The 17856-nt window shown below is 38.7% G+C and overlaps 3 protein-coding genes across 7 annotated transcripts; 2 read left to right on the forward strand and 1 right to left on the reverse strand.

The window, feature by feature from the left end:
* Positions 1-659: 659 nt before the first annotated feature.
* On the reverse strand, positions 660-7283 carry LOC146654585 (rhomboid-related protein 4-like). 5 transcript variants are annotated; one of them, XM_085380890.1, is made up of 9 exons: positions 7049-7283; positions 6343-6431; positions 6068-6232; positions 5459-5727; positions 5131-5263; positions 3218-3306; positions 2324-2389; positions 2058-2195; positions 660-1944 (listed from the first exon to the last, which is right to left on the reverse strand). In XM_085380890.1, exons 3-9 carry the CDS (start codon positions 6106-6108, stop codon positions 1838-1840), a joined length of 843 nt encoding a protein of 280 aa, XP_085237016.1. In that variant the 5' UTR covers positions 6109-6232; positions 6343-6431; positions 7049-7283; the 3' UTR covers positions 660-1837. The 5 variants fall into 5 exon arrangements, with proteins under 5 accessions (XP_085237016.1, XP_085237013.1, XP_085237015.1 ...); XM_085380887.1 differs by having other exon boundaries at positions 5459-5738; XM_085380889.1 differs by lacking the exon at positions 6343-6431.
* Positions 7284-8107: 824 nt separating this feature from the next.
* Positions 8108-11103, forward strand: LOC146654586 (tubulin alpha chain-like). The gene is made up of 4 exons (XM_085379870.1): positions 8108-8219; positions 8882-9104; positions 9184-9332; positions 9877-11103. The coding sequence occupies exons 1-4, from the start codon at positions 8217-8219 to the stop codon at positions 10852-10854; spliced, it is 1353 nt and encodes a 450-aa protein (XP_085235996.1). The 5' UTR covers positions 8108-8216; the 3' UTR covers positions 10855-11103.
* A 1912-nt stretch (positions 11104-13015) lies between these two features.
* LOC146654587 (tubulin alpha chain-like) lies at positions 13016-16734 on the forward strand. Its single transcript, XM_085379869.1, has 4 exons — positions 13016-13175; positions 15083-15305; positions 15385-15533; positions 15617-16734. The coding sequence occupies exons 1-4, from the start codon at positions 13173-13175 to the stop codon at positions 16592-16594; spliced, it is 1353 nt and encodes a 450-aa protein (XP_085235995.1). The 5' UTR covers positions 13016-13172; the 3' UTR covers positions 16595-16734.
* Positions 16735-17856: the final 1122 nt, after the last annotated feature.

Genomic DNA, 17856 nt, shown 5'->3' on the forward strand with positions numbered 1-17856 from the left:
CAGGTGGAGCTCTTCACAGAACTAATCAGTCAGATCTGTTAACAGAGGAGGTGCGATGTGAGATGACGAACTGAAACAGAACCGCCAACATGCCAACAACTGCCTTTAATGTGCACCCGCGGTCCAGACAGACAACTCAGACACCTCTTCCTCGTCCCCATCCTGTCATCCCCTCTGTCACTCTTCAGCCTCACCCATTCCTGTTCTGCCAGGCCCCCTCTGCACCGTTCAGCTCCCACGCTCCTCTTGGCAGGTTGCAAAAATCAATCTATGTAAACTGTCAGCACACATCTGATATAAAAATATTTAAATCCACCTACTGTGATAGTGAGCCCGGATGTGTAATGCCCAACCTTTTGAACCTCTCACCACTTGAAATGGTAAGACTTTATCAAATCTACTGTAATATTATGGTTTTGGACCCATGTGGGCTGAGGTATGGTTCGTTGGGTTTCTTAGCTCTAATTTTTAAGCTTCCCATCATGCCTCAGGGTTTTAGGGGAAATCTGAGCCAGCAATGTACTTCTTAAACGTTCCCTCCTAACTTTACTTACAGACAGCATCAGTCTAGCTCGGTGCCTTTTTACAAAGGTTAGAGTATTATGGTGTTGGATTTGTTTTGTTTAAAAAAAATACACATAACTCCATTTTATTTCCTATAAAAATATTTAATACATGATGTAATTTGGCTGTAGGTATACATGGATTATTTCAACTCAAAAGAGTGAATGAGCAGTATGTGTAAATAAATGTATGACTGCAAAGACATACTGAGCATTCATGAAAGCAGCTGTTTTGTGCACCAAAAAGCAACATTTATAACATTTATAAACTTCAAGAAAACAAAAAAGAAAGCAAAAACATCAAGAAGAATTTAGAAACTTTTGGCCCAATGTGGCATATTTTTGCAATCTAATGATAAATGACTTGAACTTAAACATGACAGAACCAGTAAACTTTACTGAAGAGCGAATGCATCATGAGCACATTGTTCATATCTTTTGCTGAACTTTGCTGAACTTTCTTGAAAATACTGGCCTGTTAAAAATTTAAAGGGATCTTAGGGGAAATTAAAAAAAAGACATAATTTAAAATTTAATACCAGCTTCATTTTTGCCTTTTGTAGTTGAGTAATATAAGTAGAGGCTTACTGAGATCAGAAGTCTTGCTCACCTCCAGGATAGCTCCTGCAACATTATGTTTCAGATGTCAGTGGATTTCATCATCCAGACTCTTAGAATTTACAATCACGGCTTTCCGAAGTTTGGAGCACACGGATAATAGCTCTGATTCTATTGTCTTGTCGTTGGATCTCTAAGTTGATGAACATATGCTGAAATATCACAGTAAACATTTTGTAGCCATTTAAACAAAACCTTGTCTCGTCTTTATTGCTTGTGTGAAAAAAAGAACACTAGCCGACTGGAGTAAATATAGTGGTGTTTAAGTAAGACTTGTTGCAGTTCTCCAACTCAAGTATAGACGTAAAGCAGCATTAAACAGCATTTTTAATACCATGTCTGCTACCTACTTCAAAACTAATATTACCTTTAATCTCTGCTACTGACGTGCATCTAAAGTTGTCTTCAGCGTCATCAGACAGATCAAAAACTGCTCATTAGCCTTTGAACTCTTATAAAGCATCACAGCCATTTTCCATAGGTGACATTAATTCATTTTAGTGCCACCTTAACAAAAAGCGCCACACAACAAAGACCTCTTAAATATGTCAGCCTGTGATTTTGGATCTTCTTATTCAGGACACTCATCCTCAGCTTGTGGTTGCAATATTTGGAACTTTTCAGTAAAAAATTCTTCTTCCTTGCCGCTGTTTCATTCATCTGTCAAACCTCCTCAGTCTCATTTGCCTGATTTGCTCAGCTCTGGCATCTTCGGAGAGGTGGAAACCATAAGGAGGGGGGGCTCCTCTCTGCCGGGTTTGACCTAAAAAAAGAAAAGAAAAGAAAAGAAAGATAAACCAGTGACATCAGATAGATATAAAAAATAAATCACTCTAACCCTTTTCCACTTATCAAAACTGTCCCCTCCTGCCTTACCTCTGTCATTCAGGCTGTTTCTGATGGCTTCCTCTAACTGCTCCTCCTCTGTCAGTCCACCTGTATAAGATGCATCTGCTGTGTAACCTGGTGCATACTGATAGTTTCCTGAGAGTCCTCTACCAGTGCCAGTGTAGCCTGAGACACACATACACACCAGGTTAAGTCTGGCATATTGTATACTCTCGTTATTGTCTGTAAATCCCGTGAAGACAGCAAAGCCTACAATATATTAGTCAGTATACAGTCATTTTCTGCCATCATACCCGAGTAGCCCGAAGATCTGTAGTAGGCACCGGGCTGTGAGTTATATCCATTCGATGTCACAAACCCTGGTGAAAATATATGCAGATTATTTCAGTTTTCCTCTCAATAAGCAGATTCTATATAAATATCAGGTACTTGTAGGAAAGGTATTGTAAGAAAGCTTGATCTAGTCCATTTGTAGTTTGCTTTAGGTTGAACCTATTGACCAACCTCTCTGTTTAGAGCAACCGAAGAATGACACTAGCTATCACCTGATGACAATTTAGCTTTCAATTCGCCTCACAAAGTTTAGCTGCATTTACGAAAGTCTTGCTCTCATTTGAGGGAGCTCCGGTGTAGCTCCCCCCAGGGGCTTGTCAGCAGAGCAACTGAAGGGCTCCCACATTGTTTCCATTTAAACAAATCAAATCAAATCACTTTTATTGTCACATCACATGTGCAGGTACATTGGTACAGCACATGTGAGTGAAATTCTTGTGTGCGAGCTTCACAAGCAACAGAGTTGTGCAGAATACAATAATGTAAACAAGCAAAATTATTGTATTCTGCACAACTCTGTTGCTTGTGAAGCTCGCACACAAGAATTTCACTCACATGTGCTGTACCAATGTACCTGCACATGTGATGTGACAATAAAAGTGATTTGATTTGATTTGTTTAAATGGAAACAATGTGGGAGCCCTTCAGTGTTACTTCAAACAGTGTTACTGACAAATATTTATATTTGTACATAGATTAATTCTCAAAGCTGACTCTAGTGTTCTATCACATATTTTCTATCACACTTGAATCTTTAGACTTTGGTCCACTGTGTTTTTGCCATCTTACAAGTGGCTGCGTTAATATAAATGTAAGAAAACAGGTGAGAAAAAAAAAAAAACATGAATTCAGACCTGCACATTTCTTCATGATTTTCTTCAGTGGTCCGGTGGTGTAGAGGAGACCTACCAGGATCCCTGACAGGTGACCAACAAAAGAGGTCCTGAAGAAGAGAAGCATAGATTATTGCTATTTAATCAAACACTGCCATCTACAGGACATTTTAATTCAACACCTCAAACAACAGGTTCCTAAAATAAAACATTAGTAAGTAAGTAAGTAAAATTTTATTTATATAGCACATTTCTAGATAAGAGATCACAAAGTGCTTTACAAGGTATAGGCACAGATTAAAAAGACAAAATACAGTCAAAAGTTAACAAAATGCAATTTTAAAAAGATGTTTTTTTTAGCTGTTTTTTAAAAGTAATCAGTGAATCAGCAGATCTTAAGTTCTGAGGAAGAGAATTCCACAGTCTGGCGGCCACAGTAGCAAAAGCTCGATCACCCCTAGTTTTCAGTCTCGTATACTTAATAACAAGTAGGCCCTGACCACAAGACCTCAGAGACCTACTAGGGGCATAGGGCTGTAAGAGTTCAATGATGTATGATGGTGCTTGTTCTTGAAGAGCCTTAAATGTGAGAACCAGAATCTTAAAGTGGACTCTGAATTCGACAGGGAGCCAGTGTAACTGTATAAGCAGCGGTGTTATATGTGAGTATTTCGATGTTTTCGTCAGAAGCCTTGCTGCAGCATTTTTGGACATTTACTAATTTACTAATTGTCATTGAGCCTAACTGCATACTAATCACACATCAGTGAGCAGAAGAAATTGTATCTGAATCTGGAGCAGTATTAGATTAGAGAGAAGTCGATGTGTATGTTGATTCAATCATGAAATGACATCATGTAGCCTTACCCTCTGTGGATACTGACTGATACTAAAATATAATTTAAAAAAAAAAACAGAGAACAGTTGAGCCATTTTCGGAGGAACCCGTTTTGCATTTTTATTATCTGTAACACAAATACCTGATTCTGTTCAGCGACTGTACCGGAGTACTTGTGCTTCTTAATGCTTCTTTCAGGTACCATTTAAAAAATATATTAAACATCCCCATCCCCTTTTTATATCCACTTGCAAGTAGGGCTGGGTATTGTCACTGATTTCTACAACTGACTCAATTCTGATTCACAAGATCCTGATTGAATTGGATTAAATGCGATTCAATTTTGACTCAGAAATATTGTAATTATGATAATTTATCTTGGATTTGTACTGTCGAAAAAAGCCTCTAAAACTTGTAAATTAAATATATTCTTTTTCAAATTAATAACACATCCTAAAGCAGTTACAATATTGCACTTTTTATTTTATTCCTGGGGCTTAACAGTTTAAGCCCCAGGAGTTTTTCTAAGGTTCCTGCTGAAAAATAGCATGCCCAAAGTGAATCGACTATTTCTCTGCAATTACAAACTCAATATAACTATAAAAATAAAGGTGACACTTTGAAAATTCTTTGGTATTGAATTGGTCTTGAAGTACACTGAGAGAGAGCTGTGCAGGAAGTGCAATTTTATCGTGGTGGAAGCAAAACAGCAAAAATAAGAGGGAATTCATTGCAATGTTTTTCAAAAGTCTGGTTTGTCTCCTTTTGCTGCTGGTTCAGTGAATTTTGGTCAGAGAGTGACGTGCAGCTTTGGAATCTGTCAGATGTCTACTTTCAACACCCAATGCCATGTTTTAGCTGAGATTCTGATGCTTCTGGCAAAATCCATTTAAAAATGCATTTCAGGATTTAATGAATCGATGTTGGATTATTCAAATTCAAATTAATTTGAAATAGAAAATCAATTTTTAAAGCAGAAGAGCTGTTGCCCTGCTAGGTGCATCAGTGTTCACACTGGTATCTCTATATTTTAACTGTGTAGTAAATCCATAGTCCTGATTAATTTACAGATACGAATTACAGACAGGTAACTCACCCGGGTGATGTTATGTGGATAAGCACCAGCTCTACCCAGCTAGCATAGCGACTAGACACAGATAATCCCATCACATAGGTCACACTTCCGGGGTAGTAATGGTTATTGAGTACCTTCAAAGCAAACAGGACACCTAGAAGCACAAACGTTGCAAAGATAAATACACAAGAAAAAGGAAATGTTGCCATTTTCGGAAAAAAAGATCAAATAGTTGGTCATGACATATGGAGGAAGATAATACAATATATGTTTACAAATATAGAGTGATCAAATCTTCTATATCAGTTACAACATAAAGGATTATAGAACTTTCCCCTATAATTTATACCTGAGAAGCCAACAGCACACGCCATGCTGTACGACTGGTCCTGCATGAGCTCTGTTAGCAACGCCTCCAACACTAGATAGACCAGTCCAGTAAGCAGAGAGAACACTGAGAGCAGGTAAAGGAACCAGGGCCCACCCAGCCGTTGCTCCAGCCTTCTACCTTTCCAGAGGAAGGACACCATGTTGAAGTAAAGATGCCAGTCGTCTGCATGGTGCAGTGGGGACAGCAGGAGTCTGCGCCAGTCTTTAAACCAGTAGGCCTGCTGCACACTAACACAGGCCTAGGAAATTAGGAGATAATACATTTTTTTACATTTTTTAAATACTAATTAGAATACTATCATAAAAAGTTATTATTATTATTATACTTTAGTTATTATGAGATCTGCACATAATCTTTCTACTTGATAAACAACTTTCCCATTAATGTAATAATATCTTCCTTGTTGATTATATTCTAACATTTTAGTAACACAGTTTAAAACAATTATTTCAGGGCTACTGCACTGTATAAAACAAAATAGCCAACCTTGTGCTGTATAAATATTGGTCGACATTAAAAATGGACAAACTCTGTCTCCATCATTAGAAGTGTATTTGGTGTATTTACCTGAAACAGTGGGGCAGCAGGGAATAGGTAAAGGTACACATTGAGAGCCAGGACAGCCAGAGTGATGGGAGGGATATTGTTCAGACCCAATTGAAACACCTGGGAGGCAAGGAGCAGCAAGCCCAGCTGGGATCCCCTCTGTCTGTTTCGCATACTGAAAATAACCTAGGGAAAAACAACTGCCTGATTATTTTTCAGACATTTTCGGTTACCATAAAATTCACATTTATAAGTTATTAGAGAAAGGCTGAAGATTAAATCATGGTAATGCTCACACAATCTCTGAGTATCAGCTTTGAAAGACTCGGATGCACGGAAACTCCCTCTACTAGACTATTAGTTGTATTAATAAGGAAGTGTTGGGCTGTTGTTAAAACAAAACACAAACATTAGAAATTAGAAAGAAATGTCAGAGAAAGCTCAAGTGGTTACAGTTCACATTAATTCAATTACTAGCAGAAGTCCAGACTGTAGATTTGATCTGAAGCCTTTATAAGAAAAAGAATACCACTGCTTGTCGTGCTTTAATATGATGAGTTAAAATGCCTTTTGCTGATATCTAACACATAAGAAATTTAACTAAGATTCATTATTAAAGACTGAGTCCTCCTTCCCCCATGAGCTTATAAATGTTCAGGAAATGTCAGTCACATGGCGGTGCATATGTACAGTCAAACCATACACACAGCCTTAGATATCATACAACCCCAACACCGCGATCCAGAGTATAAGTAGTAGTAAGTAGTAATATAAGTAGTATAAGAAAGGTATCCCTCTGGTTAATGTTATTGTAGTTGAACAGATACAGTCAATAATAATTAGCAATTAGAAAAAAGTCTGCAAGTCAGTTTAAAACATTCAGTAGCTTAACAACACTGATGCTGATGTTCTTTGGAAAAAACAATATTCCATTACTAAAGAATAAAATGCCCCACAACATACAATGACATTCACTTCACGGGGAACTAAAAGTAAACTTACTGTCAGCGCTGACAATCGTTGGAAACGCTTCCTCGTTCAGTTACTTTCGCTACCGCAAACTTTAACGTCAGCCCGGTGTTTAACCAGGTGAGCACAATTTAACGCTGATAAAAAACATAAAGTTTCACTTATATAACTCTTAATCAAACGTCAGCAAAACGTATTACTAGATATTTCATCATTTCTAGCATTTACCAGTAACAACTCGACAAGTTGGCGCTGTGTAAACGTCAGAGGTCACGTGACAATAACAAAGCGCAGCCGCATTCGGGTTTGCGAGGTAAAGGTCAGTTTTTCCTTCTTCTTCTTCTTCTTCTTCTTCTTCTTCTTCTTCTTCTTCTTATTATTATTATTATTATTATTATTATTATTATTATTATTATTATTATTATTATTATTAACAAAGGCAATAAAACAATACCTACAAGAACCTATGATAATAACAACAACAATCACTCTGGCCAAGACAGGGGAAAAAGGGAGAAAGGCGCAATAAGAACAGTAAGCATTATTAGGGTAGGGTAAATCTACAAGCTGGGTATTTAGAAAAACAGTATTTAGATGGATCGTAATAGATATAGTAGACTGAATAAACTTTATAGTTTTGAAATTAATCTAAAAACAAACTTTGCCACTTGATAGTGATCTTAGTATATACATGGAATTAAGAGAACTTTAGAGCTTGAAGAAGCTTATCGGATGAGAGGTGAAACGTCTTCAAGAAACTTAAAGAAGTCCAGACGCTTTTTTCCCAAGCTCGTTAGACTACGTTCAACATCCAGCGGGCGGTACGTAAAAACCGTTATAGAAATGTGGTCAGAGCGATTCTAAGGCTTTGTGAACTAGGGGGGTTAAGAAAGATATAGATTCACTAAAAATGTCGCTTTTAGTTATTATAATGTTAAATTATTATATTTTAATTTATATACGTTATTTTACTTTATTCAGAATTAACCTGGCGGTTAACTTTCTTTTCTAAATTTTGGGGGGTTAAAATTAAGAATACCAGTGATCCACCTCCACCCTATTGTTCAAGAAATGGTTCAATCCTCTTTAGGCGGGGAAAGCGTCATCTGCTTCATTATTTCCTGTTACGTCGACGCTTAACGGTCGGTTTGTAGGACTGAGATTTTTCAGCCATTTTTTAGCGTAAACACCAAAGAGCAAAATGGTAAGAAACCTTGTAAAAGCAAACTTTTAGTAGTCAGTTACGGGCGATATGTTTCTTCCGCATTTTTTGACCTCCTCCCAGTTCTAAGGAGCGAGGAGGGAAGTGTTGCCTTTAACTGCAAAGTAGAAATGGGAAAATGATGTCTCTACACTGACATTTACTTTATTCTGTGATGGTTATGCAAGAGGTGTGGTTTAAATATATAAATGATTAGGGGGGGTTATTGTGTTTTAGGTTAGTAAGTGTCTTGTAAATGGTGAGCAGATCAGATATGGGGAAAAAAATAGTGGTTGAAGTGTGAACGGAGAGAATTGTTTTGTTTTGTTCACGATCACTTGAATATTCGGTTTCGTTAAAGCGTTTTTTCAGTAATAGATTCCAAGTGAAAAGGGCGCACATTTTGAAATTTCAACAGCACGTACGTCATCGGTAGTTAAGGAAGGAAAGATTTGTCGCATAGCAACACAATGTATGGAGAAAACAGTCAAGTGAAGACTAGTATGCTTGTGATTGGGATACTTTTTAAAGACTGTTTGGCCCAAAAGCAAGGAGTAATTGGCATTGTTCCCATGTATGCAGTTTTTCAATTTGTGTCCCTTTACTCTGATCTAAAAGAAAAAGGTGTACATTTAATTGACTCCTCCCCTCTCCCCCTCCCACAGCGTGAATGCATCTCCGTCCACGTTGGACAGGCTGGTGTCCAGATTGGGAATGCCTGCTGGGAGCTTTACTGCTTGGAACATGGCATTCAGCCAGACGGTCAAATGCCCAGTGACAAGACCATTGGCGGAGGAGATGATTCCTTCAACACATTTTTCAGTGAGACTGGAGCTGGAAAGCATGTCCCTAGAGCTGTTTTTGTGGACCTTGAACCCACTGTGATCGGTAAGCGTTGTTACCATTGGCTAAATGTAGCAGTGCAGTATGTGAGTCAGTTTAAATAACTGTCTGTCTGTTTCCTTAGATGAGGTGCGGACTGGGACGTATCGCCAGCTGTTCCACCCTGAGCAGTTGATCACTGGCAAGGAGGATGCAGCTAACAATTATGCCCGTGGACACTATACCATTGGAAAAGAGATCATTGATCTTGTTCTGGACAGGGTTCGCAAACTGGTGGGTAAATTCAGAGCCATTATCGACAAAGTAAACTAGATAACTGTATCGCATGAACTTTGTCTTTCCCTCTCCATCCTTTTTTTTTTTTTTGATTTGATTTTTTATTGATTAGCATTCAAATATCTCAGTGAAGACAGAACAAAGATCTACCACAAAGCAAGAAAGCATGAGACAAGGCTAATCAAAAGGTATTGGCTGAAGCATTTGCTTATTACGCCAACCCTTTTAACAAAAGATCTTTTTGCATGCAGCTCCTGTACACAGGGCTGGAAGCAAATAATAAAACAAAGCAAAAACAAACAAACAAACAAGAAAAAAACAACAACAACAACTTTCCACCACACAAGTAACTACATCAAAGCAAAAGAATCAAGAGGGTTTTTTTGCTCTTTTCATTCTTGATATATATTTTTCTAATACTCTATTTTTAAACATATTTTTAAACAAGGAAAATGAACTACACCTTTTTAAATCACTGTCATGACTATTCCACAGGTTAACTCCTCTAACAGAAACACATCTCTGCTTTATATTTGTCCAGGCTGACCAGTGCACTGGTCTTCAGGGCTTCCTGGTGTTCCACAGCTTTGGTGGTGGGACCGGCTCTGGTTTCACCTCCCTGCTGATGGAGCGCCTTTCTGTCGACTACGGCAAGAAGTCAAAGCTGGAGTTTTCCATCTACCCAGCTCCCCAAGTGTCCACTGCTGTGGTTGAGCCCTACAACGCCATCCTGACCACCCACACCACCCTAGAGCACTCTGACTGTGCCTTCATGGTAGATAACGAGGCAATCTATGACATCTGCCGTAGGAACCTCGATATCGAGCGTCCTTCCTACACCAACCTGAACAGGTTGATCAGCCAGATTGTGTCCTCCATCACTGCTTCGCTCCGCTTCGATGGCGCCCTCAATGTTGATCTGACAGAGTTCCAGACCAACTTGGTGCCCTACCCTCGTATCCATTTCCCCCTGGCCACCTACGCCCCCGTCATCTCTGCAGAGAAAGCTTATCACGAGCAGTTAACTGTATCAGAAATCACAAACGCTTGCTTCGAGCCAGCCAATCAGATGGTGAAATGTGACCCTCGCCACGGCAAGTACATGGCCTGCTGCCTTTTGTACCGTGGCGATGTGGTGCCCAAAGATGTCAACGCTGCCATTGCTGCCATTAAAACCAAGCGCACCATCCAGTTCGTGGACTGGTGCCCCACCGGTTTCAAGGTCGGCATCAACTACCAGCCACCCACTGTGGTTCCTGGTGGAGACCTGGCCAAGGTCCAGAGGGCTGTGTGTATGCTGAGCAACACCACCGCCATCGCTGAGGCTTGGGCACGACTTGACCACAAGTTTGACTTGATGTACGCCAAGCGTGCATTTGTTCACTGGTATGTGGGTGAGGGAATGGAGGAGGGTGAGTTTTCTGAGGCTAGAGAGGACATGGCAGCTCTAGAGAAGGATTATGAAGAGGTTGGAGTTGACTCTGTTGATGGGGAGGGAGATGAGGAAGGTGAGGAGTAGGTTCATTGCAATAAAATCATCAAAGTTATGCAAGTTCACTCAGAAGCACTGTTACATTGGTCTACCAAATCTTGTTACACATTCCTGTGTATAATTTTCAACTTTAAATAAATGTGGTGTTTTAATGCTATGTGAGAGTGTAACATGGAGACATGACCACTTTGTTTTGTAGTTCTGTTCTTTCAATATCAGCACTTTCTTTTATTAAGGTGCTGCTTAATAAAGAGTACATGAGCTGTTTAAAGAGAAGGTGTCAGTGCATTAATTTTTTTAAAACACTAATACTCAAAAACTGTTAAGAACAGTTTTAAAGCTTTACACCTTAAATATTTAAATACATAAAACAGCAGTTGCTTGGGGCTGTAAAATTTAATCTGGTTTCATCTAATTATGTGTTTGGGGCCTAGTGTGGAAAGTCTATAATATTAAAAAAAAAACTAATTTGGGAATCAAAGGTGTGCATCCGGCAGTATATGCTGATGTGTCGTAATGTTTTTTTTAGTTCTATCCCGAACGGCCACCACAGAAAAATGGAAAATAAAATACATCTTAAACATACATGCACAGTCAGCATATAAAACAATCATATTATTTCATCTAAAAAATATTTACTTTAGATAACTGAAGTGTGTTTTGTCGATACTGCCGCTGTTATCTTGTTTAAAAATAAGTTGGCAGAACGTTTAAATACCAGTCAAAATTCTTACCTCCTTCCATGTTTGTATATTGTTATCAAACACCCATGCTGATTCCCCACAGTGGTCACACTTAGAAACTACAAAACAGAATTAATCACATGCTTACAGTATTAAATATTAAATATATTTAAGGCTGTGTGCTTTATACAGTCACTGGTACACTAATTTATTATTAAATTAAAGGACAATGATTTGGGAAATAGTTACCGCCACCCAACGGAGATATTAATATTATTTTAAGCTTTCATTATACCATCTTTTAGTAATGATGGACGGATTCTTTGATTCAATTTACTTTTTAAAAGTAATATTTCTGGGCAATATTCCCCCAAAAAGATATACCTAGTAAATAGGTCAAGTGATCAATTAAATTATATTTATTTTAAAAAGATGAGTAAACAAATAAATACTTTAAGTGGTTGTAAGTAGAAATTACTTAATAATCGTAACTACAAGCAGGCACTGCCTGCCAAACATGTTCAGAGGCTTCAGCGGAAGAGGTTTAACCTCCCGCTCTGTCTCACCGGTTTCTGGCATCGATTGTAAACACGTGCGCCAGGTGTAGCTCACCGTTTCTCCGTCAATTATTCAGGAATCCTACCTAGGATCAGCTTTCTCGTCTCACAAACACAAACCTGTTTCATTTAGCTCGCAGTTTTCTACACTCTACAAACTGTATAGCTTTCCTGCCGCCAACGATCATTACCCGGACTGCCGGAGCATCTGTTGCTTATAGGAACAGCGGCATATAGATGGGAAGTTTTTGTTTTGTTTTGTTTTCATAATTTTGAACTTCGTATTGTTGGCTTAAAAAAACCTTTCTGTAAACAACGTGATCATTGAACGACAACACAATAATATAGACATAATAATATAAAGGGAAATGTGAGTAAATGTGAAGCAGCGAGTATACTGTGTTTTTATGAAGAAAATAAATACGTATAAAAAGAGAAAGAAAACAAAAACACATCAATTTATACAAAGGGATTGCTTGGTGGGATACACCTTTGTATTTTTGCATAGAACAATAGTCTTGATCGATTTCTTTTCGCAGTGTGACCTGTTTGGCTGTTTCATCTTTTCACGTATGTAATTGAAGGCAGAGCTATGAAGACACAGAAAGAAACACATTTTTAAATTCAGTTTTATTGTACTAATACTGTATTAAAATTTTAATTACTTGGTTGTACTCAAATTGTTAAAAGTTATACATGAGTTACATTTATCATCCAAACCGCCAGGAGGCGATACGTAAAATGATTCTAGAAATGCGGTCCGAGGAAGTCAGGGCGAATCTAAGGGTCTAGAAATTAGGGAGCCATTAAAGATATTTGTACGTTTAAAATTTACATTTTTTTATTATATAATTAATAGAAGACGCATTTTGCTTTATTTTGGATTAATCTAGTGATTAGTTTTTTTGTTTTTGGATAAAATTAAGCATATTGTAATCCGCGCACCTCCTAATTTATAAGAAATGGTTCGGTCCCCTCCGCAAGCCAGGCGCGAAAGCGCTGTCTGCGTCATTATTTCCTCTTAGATCGGCTCCTAACGGTTGGTTTGGAGGATTTGTTGTCGAGTTTTTCTTCCTATTCTTTACTCTAAGGACCAACGAACAAAATGGTAAGAAATTTAAAAACCTCTGCTAAATGTTGGCAGTTGGTTATTGATGATATGTCGGTGCGCAATTTTTAATCTGCTGTTCTAAGGAACGAGGGAGGAAGCGTTGCCTTAAACCGAAAAGTAAAAACGGGAACATGGAAGGCAGTATACGGAACTACGTTTTACTCTTTGATAATCAGACAGGTCGCATAATTTTAGGTATCAGTAAGATTGGAGGGTATAACTGTGATTTGGGGCGTGGGGAGATGACTTTGCGCATTTTTGGTGGTTGTGACAACCCATTCCTCCCCGCTTTCCGTTCGGCCTTTTGTGCACCGGAGAGGTGTGGTTTATATCCAGTCAGTGACAACATCTGGCCCAGCGTCCCACTGGACTGTAAAAGCTCTTAGTGATTGATTGATTGATTGATTGATTGGTAATTTATTTCAACATGTGAACAATATACAAGTACATTTAGAAAAGAAATGAGAGAAAAAAATATATACTATACAAATTACATACAAAAAAACATTCTGATTAATTTACATGTTGAAAGGGAGTGGGAAGAAGTATACACTTATTTAATCCCACCCCTGTCCCATAAATTATCAGTGAATATTTAGTCAGCTTCCTTACTGATATAATTTGTAATAAAAATAGTGAACAGATTTCTGATATACTATATACTATAATATCACATCATGAATTTTTTGTTTGTTTGTTTTTAAATAGAGACATTCACTTAATTTAAATATTTTCCTTTTCTTTATAGATCGAGAAGATCATATTTTTATAACTCTTTTTGAACAGTTTTATGTTTGGACATTGCTTTAATTCCATATTCAGTTTGTTCCATAGTTTCACTCCTTGAACAGAAACACAAAAGCCTTTTCTTGTAGTACGTACCTTCATTGTTTTGAAGTTACAAAAACCCCTTAAATTATAACTTCCTTCTTTCAAAAAAAACATACTCTGAATATTACCTGGCAGTTCTTTATTTTTTGCTTTGAATAGAATTTGTGCTGTTTGAAATTTCACTATATCATCAATTTTCAATATTTCAGACTGCAAAAATAGTGAGTTTGTATGTTCCCTATAACCTGCATTGTGGATGATTCGAATTGCTTTCTTTTGAAGAGTAAAAAGTGAATGTAATGTGGTTTTATAGTTATTGCCCCAGACCTCTGCACAATAGCTTAAGTATGGTGAAACCAGTGAACAGTAGAGAATATGAAGTGATGTTCTGTCAAATACCTGTTTTGCCTTGTTTAGTACTGCAATGCTTCGTGATACTTTGGAATGAATATATCTTACGTGAGCTCTCCAGTTAAGTTTTTCATCTATTATTACCCCCAGAAATATATTTTCACTGACTCTTTCAATATCAACACCATTTATTTGAATCTTTGCATTTGTATTTAAACTACTATTTCCAAATAACATAAGTTTAGATTTATTCAAATTTAATGATAATTTGTTTTTATCAAGCCAGAACTTCACTTTACTTATTTCATTAGTCATATCCTCCAATAAATTCTGCAGATCATCACCAGAGCAAAAAATGTTTGTATCGTCAGCAAAGAGAACCATTTTTAATACTTTGGACACTTTACAGATGTCGTTAATGTACAAGTTGAAGAATTTTGGACCCAAAACTGACCCTTGGGGTACACCACAAGCAATGTCCATACATAAGGAGCAACCACCATTTATTTTCACAAACTGCTTTCTGTGCTCAGTTGTTGGGTAGCTATCTTCTCTAAGACACCTTTTGAATTAACTTGCTCTTTAGTTTAGGTTTTAGGTTTTTGACCTGGATAAATGGTGAACAGGTCGGGAGGGGGAAAAAGTGATAAGGTTTTTGGTACCCATATCATCTGTAGTGAAAAAAGTGTGAACATCTAAGTGACCTGTCTTTCTTCCCACAGCGTGAATGCATCTCCATCCACGTTGGACAGGCTGGTGTCCAGATTGGGAATGCCTGCTGGGAGCTTTACTGCTTGGAACATGGCATTCAGCCAGACGGTCAAATGCCCAGTGACAAGACCATTGGCGGAGGAGATGATTCCTTCAACACATTTTTCAGTGAGACTGGAGCTGGAAAGCATGTCCCTAGAGCTGTTTTTGTGGACCTTGAACCCACTGTGATCGGTAAGCGTTGTTACCATTGGCTAAATGTAGCAGTGCAGTATGTGAGTCAGTTTAAATAACTGTCTGTCTGTTTCCTTAGATGAGGTGCGGACTGGGACGTATCGCCAGCTGTTCCACCCTGAGCAGTTGATCACTGGCAAGGAGGATGCAGCTAACAATTATGCCCGTGGACACTATACCATTGGAAAAGAGATCATTGATCTTGTTCTGGACAGGGTTCGCAAACTGGTGGGTAAATTCAGAGCCATTATCGGCAAAGTAAACTAGATAACTGTATCGCATGAACTTTGTCTTTCCCTCTCCATCCTCAGGCTGACCAGTGCACTGGTCTTCAGGGCTTCCTGGTGTTCCACAGCTTTGGTGGTGGGACCGGCTCTGGTTTCACCTCCCTGCTGATGGAGCGCCTTTCTGTAGACTACGGCAAGAAGTCAAAGCTGGAGTTTTCCATCTACCCAGCTCCCCAAGTGTCCACTGCTGTGGTTGAGCCCTACAACGCCATCCTGACCACCCACACCACCCTAGAGCACTCTGACTGTGCCTTCATGGTAGATAACGAGGCAATCTATGACATCTGCCGTAGGAACCTCGATATCGAGCGTCCTTCCTACACCAACCTGAACAGGTTGATCAGCCAGATTGTGTCCTCCATCACTGCTTCGCTCCGCTTTGATGGCGCCCTCAATGTTGATCTGACAGAGTTCCAGACCAACTTGGTGCCCTACCCTCGTATCCATTTCCCCCTGGCCACCTACGCCCCCGTCATCTCTGCAGAGAAAGCTTATCACGAGCAGTTAACTGTATCAGAAATCACAAACTCTTGCTTCGAGCCAGCCAATCAGATGGTGAAATGTGACCCTCGCCACGGCAAGTACATGGCCTGCTGCCTTTTGTACCGTGGCGATGTGGTGCCCAAAGATGTCAACGCTGCCATTGCTGCCATTAAAACCAAGCGCACCATCCAGTTCGTGGACTGGTGCCCCACCGGTTTCAAGGTCGGCATCAACTACCAGCCACCCACTGTGGTTCCTGGTGGAGACCTGGCCAAGGTCCAGAGGGCTGTGTGTATGCTGAGCAACACCACCGCCATCGCTGAGGCTTGGGCACGACTTGACCACAAGTTTGACTTGATGTACGCCAAGCGTGCATTTGTTCACTGGTATGTGGGTGAGGGAATGGAGGAGGGTGAGTTTTCTGAGGCTAGAGAGGACATGGCAGCTCTAGAGAAGGATTATGAAGAGGTTGGAGTTGACTCTGTTGATGGGGAGGGAGATGAGGAAGGTGAGGAGTAGGTTCATTGCAATAAAATCATCAAAGTTATGCAAGTTCACTCAGAAGCACTGTTACATTGGTCTACCAAATCTTGTTACACATTCCTGTGGAGGAGAGTGCATATTTTTCATCTGTGAATAAATGCGTATGAAAATTAAAATGCATTGTTTTTATTTGACATAAGAGTGTAACATGGAGACATGACGACTTCATTTTGTAGTTTTATTCCTTCAACGTCATCAGTTTTTTCTTCCAGGTGCTGCTGATCTTTAACGAGTACATGAGCGATTAAAAATCAAACTTGATATCTACTTGACTAGCGATTGAGATGAATCATTTTCATAATTTCTACATCTACTCAAGAGCTCCAAAGTGTTTTACAGGTTTGCTTTACAATATAAAGAACAGAGGTATTTATTGTCTGAAAAGCTGAACTCTTAACGAGAGTGTTACAATGGAAGGTGGCTTCTGATTGTAGATTGTATGACTAAAATAAGATCTGAAGGTCAGGATCAGCCCACAGACCATCTCAATATGACTTCTGATGTCATTTAAAGGAAAACTGGAAACAAACCCTCCTGAGAGGGGAAAAAAAATGGATAGCCTTGGAGCTTGAGATTAAATCAATTTAATAAAGTTGTACTGCCACTGACTCATTTCAACAGACTAAACTGTGTGCAAATAAATTATCAGTGACAAACTGAAACACCTTTATTTATGTAGCACTAACCAACCATAAGAAAGATTTAAAAGTATTAGATCAAAGTTGTCAGTAACAGACACAAGACAAGTCAGCTTCTCTGACATGCTGATCATTTCTTCGTGCTCTATCAAATTGAATCTAGTTTCATTTAATTATGCATTTGAGGCCTGGTGATGAAATTCAGTCACATACAGTCTGCATTTTAAACCAATCATTATATTTATTCAAAATGTGTCCTTTAGCTAACTGAAATGTGTTTTGCTTTGTTAGCAATAAAAACATTAATACAGTTTTTGAAAGCATTCTTTCTTTTCAATATTTGTCCCAAAGCATCTACCTAATAATAATAATAATCATCAACATCATCATCATAGGGCAATTTATTAAATTATGATTTTATTACTTATTCTTAAAAAAAAAACCCCAAGGTATTCATTCGTAAGTCGAAATGTTAATAATCGTAACTAAAAGCAGGTACTGCCAGCCGAACATGTTCAGAGGCTGCAGCGGAAGAGGTTCAACCTCCAGTTCTGTCTCAACGGTTTCTGGCATCGATTGTAAACACGTGTGCCAGGTGCA

The sequence above is a fragment of the Rhamphochromis longiceps genome, linkage group LG14 (assembly GCF_057381845.1).
Source record: "Rhamphochromis longiceps isolate RC_006_pf linkage group LG14, R_longiceps_female_GT1.1, whole genome shotgun sequence".
NCBI lineage: Eukaryota > Metazoa > Chordata > Actinopteri > Cichliformes > Cichlidae > Rhamphochromis > Rhamphochromis longiceps.